This window comes from Cynara cardunculus, assembly GCF_001531365.2.
Source record: "Cynara cardunculus var. scolymus isolate 2C chromosome LG 17, CcrdV1, whole genome shotgun sequence".
Taxonomy (NCBI): domain Eukaryota; kingdom Viridiplantae; phylum Streptophyta; class Magnoliopsida; order Asterales; family Asteraceae; genus Cynara; species Cynara cardunculus.
In genome coordinates, this window is record NC_037544.1 from 31,499,714 (window position 1) to 31,504,980 (window position 5,267).

The window sequence follows — 5,267 nt, forward strand, 5'->3', positions numbered from 1 at the left end:
AAAAAAAAACATAAGTTAATAAGCACTTTTACAAAAACAAATAAAAACACAAGTTGTTTTAAATAAGGCAATCTCAAACACCCCCACATAGATGATCAAAATGGAAAACCAACCAAAAATGGTCGCAGGTTTTTAGTGATAAGGCAAAAACCCGAAGAAATATGCCATCAATGATTTTTATTTCTTTCGATTTTGCAATTTTGATACCATAAATCACAAACCCAACCAAACATATCAATTTAGAACAAAACAACGATGTGAAAGAGTATATAATTAGTTCATTAAGGTAGTGTTATATAATTAGTTCATTAAGGTAGTGTTTGGTACGCAGACAGGATTGGACAGGACGGGACGGGATAGAATGGAACAAGACGGGACGGAACAGGACTAATTGTCTGTCCTATGTTTGGTACGACTAGAACAAGACAGGATAAAACTGTTAAAATGACCATATTATCCCTTGTTGTTCAATGTTATTTTATATCATATAATGATTGTAAAATGACAACAAATCTACCAAAATATATTTTAATTACATAGTTTTTGTAATCAAGTTTAATACATAAAATATAAATCCAAAAAAATGACAAAAGGGGGTTGACAAGCCAACCCGGCAATCGCACTTAAATATTACCCATTTTGATATGTTATTCAACCTACATTTTTTTAACATTCCAATACCACATGCAAATAACATTTGTCATGCCACAAATTCACTTGTAACATTTGTCACGACATTATCAAAAGTTTAACATTCTAAGACCACATGTCAAATATACCAAAATAAAAGATTTTGAAATCCAACAAAAAACACCCAAATGATCATTTTTGAAATCCAACAAAAAAACACCCAATTGATCATTTTTGAAATCCAACAAAAAAAACACCCAAATGAACCACTGCTGTAAGCACATGGTAAAGGTCTGAACCAGTGATCATTTTTGAAATCCCAAAAAAAAACACCCAAATGAAACAAGGGTGTGAAACACAAAAACCCAGATGGGATTTCACAAATAAACCTGAAATGAGAAAGAACCCAGGTGGGATTTGTGGTAAAAACAGAGGTGCAAGATTAAAAATAAGAGATTTTGAGCAAAAATTTCTTGAAAATGGAAGGAAGGAAGAAACGATGACGAAGGAGGCTGCAAAAATGGTAATTAGGTTTTCTATTGAAAGAAATAACAAGGGTAATATACTCAATTTATATTTAGTCTCATGTTGTTCCATCTTTTTTGGTGAAACAAAAACCATCAAGTTTTGTCCAATGAAATTTAAAAATAGTCCCATGTTGTCCTATGTATTTTTTGTCCATGGCATGCCAAACATGGGACTATTTTTTTTTCCGTCCTGTCCCATGTAGTCTACATACCAAACGCAACAATGACCACATAATAGCTTCAATGATATCGACGTTTGGCAACAATATTATATTGACATTCCGACTGTAATCGAGGGAGGTAACCTACCTTCCACAAATCAAAACAAATCAGATTGAAATTGGGATTTGCAGAAAATAGAAAAGGAATCGATCGAACCTGGATTACCTAATCAAGGAGACAGACGGATCATAAGCAATTCGATTGATTGGATCATTCAATTTCGATTTCTTCCCCAGAGGTGGATGACAGCTACCTAGATGGTTGCGTGCTGGTTTGAGTATATGATCATGGGGCCTTCCAGTTCCTTCACAGGCACAGCACCCCACAATCTACCATGGAAGGGACGACGAACAAGCTCTATTGGATCTTCGAGAATCCTCAAGTTGTCTGTATCTACAAATCATCATGGATAGATCCCAAAATCTGGTGATACATAAATTGGCAATCACTGACCAAAAAGGAAACTATTAATGAAACGGAATATCTTGGATTATTTCATCAGGTTTTGTTTAATTTTTCATGTTCATGGAATGTTTCCATCCCCCAATTTGACCTCTTCCATCTGTTTGATGAAATGTCAAAAAGTCCATTGATATGATCGACGACAAATCTGTAAATTTAAGCGAAGAAACAAGAGGCGACAACAGCCACAAATTGAATTAGAAGGTCAAAGTTTATCATTGAGAAAATTAGATTTGATTCAAACAACAATAGATGATGATGATGATGATGATAATAATAATACAGAACAACCATATAAATTCAAACTTACGTACATGTAGGTTTAGGTTTCAATCCTATCAAATGTAAAATACAGAGAGGCGGTCCCCAATTTTGATTAGATCGGTCTAGAAAGAAGCGAAAACAAGATCAAATGTCAAGCACAAGCGCAAGGATTATCAACAACAACCACTTGCTCATCATCGCCGCTCCTAAACAACAAGTATCCAACGGCGAGTCCGAAGACGATGGCGACAAACACACCGGCGTTAAACGACATGATCGCAAGCATGAGGAAGTAACCAAGCGCGGAATTAATCCCGAAGAGCGCAGATCCAGCAAACCTGCCGAGATTCCACCGGCTACCGCCGGCGAATATCTTGGTGTAGAGGAGAGGAGTGGTGTCGACAGCTCCATCGGCGTTGTTGCGAAGGGCGGAAGAGGAGAGGAGCTTGAATCGGAGACGGCGATCTTCCATGTATTGGTAGAAGACGGAGAAGAGGAGGCAAGCGATTAAGGTGAGAGAGTAACTGAACCATGAGTCCGTGCTCCATGAATCGAAAAGCAGAGTGACCTTTCGGCCCCAGTAGAAGGTCATGTGCATCATGGTGGCGGTGCCGGTGCCGTCGACGGCAAGTGATAGATCGGAAAAAAGGGGTAGTTGGTGGTTGCGTAGGAGAGAGGAGAAAACCAATGGAAGGAAGGTTGCGTTTAGTTTATATAAACAAGGGGACAGCAGTAGAGAATGATTTGGGTTGGTGTGTACTGCAAGGGTACTACCAATTCCTTCCACCTTGTACTACTCCCTTAGCCTCTACTTACCATTTTTATAACTTTTGCTGATTTATTAAATAAAATCTCTAATTTCTTTTCCATAAAAAACATTGTAATTAAATTTTAATCTATAAAAAATAATATTTTATTAGATATATGAAATGATTTAAAATAAAATAATTGTTGAATTTAAATGTAATTTTTAAAAATTAACTTTTAACATTTTATTTTAGAAATTTTAATATCATATATGTTGAAGATATTCTTGATCGTTGAGATGTTGTAATGGATTTTAATGGGAATGGGCTTAAGGATTAGGTTAAAAGGGAAAGTGGTGCCCATGTTGGAATAATTAGGGCAGAAACCCTAGTTTATGCTAAAACAAATATATATATATATATATATATATATATATATATATATAATTGGGATCATGTGAGACATGGTTGTTTTGGGAAACATGTGAGACAACTCTTTTACACTTGAAATTTGGTTGTGAAGGTAACATTCACAATGTTTTTGCTGTGAAGGTTCGGCTTCTTTTTACCTTCACAACATTTTGCTGTGAAGTTTCAAGTGTAAAAAATTTGTCTCACGAGTCTTACGAAAACAATTTTGTCTTACGTGAACCTAACCTTATACACACACACACACACACACACACACACATATATATATAATATGTGTATTATATATATATATACATAGGCAGGAGTTCAAATGAAAACTCATTATTTATGAGAATATGAGAACAGTTGTGCGTCTCTAACCTCTTTTTACCAATAATTTAAGTTATAATAAATAAAAATAAATCAATAAGGGTAGTAATGTAATTCGGTATTTTATAATTTTTATGTTATTTTAATTAATTGTAATTATCTCATGATCTTAGATTGAAATTTGATCGCGTAGAATCTCACGTCCCCATCGTTTTCTTCTCATAGTTTCTTCCATCGTTTTCTGTATCCGAAGATTTAATCTTTGTGATCATATGGCTATCACATATTAGAGTATGTTTTTTAGAGTCGTACCAAAGCACGTTAATTCAACAAAAATTATACATCAAAGGCAAAGTGATAACAATGTGATACAACACAATCGGTGATTTGGGATTATGAAATCAACACACAGATGTAATGTTGTTGTGATACATTACATTCGAAGGTATGATTTCCAAAAAAAACAATACAATAACTAACACAAATTTAAATAATCATCACTTATCTGGCTTACCCTCCAATAAAATCAAAATCAATAAGTTTGTGATTTAAAATTAATATTAATTTACTTGTGTTGATGATAATATGCAAGTAGGCAACTTTAACTAGTCCGATTATGATCAATATCTTACCCTGATCAGTATCACACAATTATCACAGATAAGATTTGTCACATTTTTCACTTTTTGATTAACAAATTTTACCTGTGATAATTGTGCAATATCTATTATGTAATTGGATGTATTGTTGCCGTCGATTGTGATACTCGTGTGAAATCAACAATTATGTGATATTCGTGTGATAAAGGTATGAAATCGATAATTATGTAATCAAGTGTTGCACCTGTTCGATTACACTGTTTCATCATGGAACATGCTATGATAAATATGCGATATAGCTCAAACCAATGACATACAATAATCCGGCACTAATCGATAATCATGTGTTAATTCATGATACAAACCTAATAGATAAAAACATATAGGCTATCATCAACTTATATTGTGAATATGGCTTAACTGTCCTGTGATAATCATGTGATAAGTAAGCAATGTGACAATTGTATATGTTCTCTATTACTCGATTTTGCTCTTTTGTTGTTGATGATTGAATAAACTGCATGTGACTATCGATCAAACACATACGGTCTCGATTTCTGGAGTTGTGATAGTTGCTCTATTCGATTTCTCAACCATGCCCTAAACTCTGATAAGTCTGTGATAGACATTCAACCATCATATCTCTAATTGATCACAGACAAATACCAAACCCCAATCAAAGTGTTATAATATGTTATTAACATGTGTTATCAAACACATACCTTGTATCTTCTTCCTCGCCTTCGAAATCGACTGTACGCTCTCCCTAACTCGCCCGAAACATGTTACTTTCTCAGTTCCTTGTTTTCGGTTTACCTAATAGGCCCACTATCACTGTGATGTTGTGATAACCACGTCACTGATGACGATTATCACTCCCCAGATGATCAGAATAATCATCATCGTGTTATTTGAATTTTATTATACCAATTTTACCCTCCCACGCCTTTAGTATTTTTGAATTTTTTAGTATTTATTTAATTTTGAGAAATCCTTTAACTTATCTTAAAATTTGATTTATAACATAATGTTTGGCTTATAGAATGTTCTTGCATTCTTGTAAATCACAGGAGTCC

General features: G+C 34.3%; 1 protein-coding gene across 1 annotated transcript; it reads right to left on the reverse strand.

The window, feature by feature from the left end:
- Positions 1–2,038: 2,038 nt before the first annotated feature.
- LOC112500423 (copper transporter 5.1-like) lies at positions 2,039–2,849 on the reverse strand. The gene has a single exon (XM_025103918.1). The coding sequence runs from the start codon at positions 2,704–2,706 to the stop codon at positions 2,257–2,259; it is 450 nt and encodes a 149-aa protein (XP_024959686.1). The 5' UTR covers positions 2,707–2,849; the 3' UTR covers positions 2,039–2,256.
- Between the last annotated feature and the right edge of the window lie 2,418 nt (positions 2,850–5,267).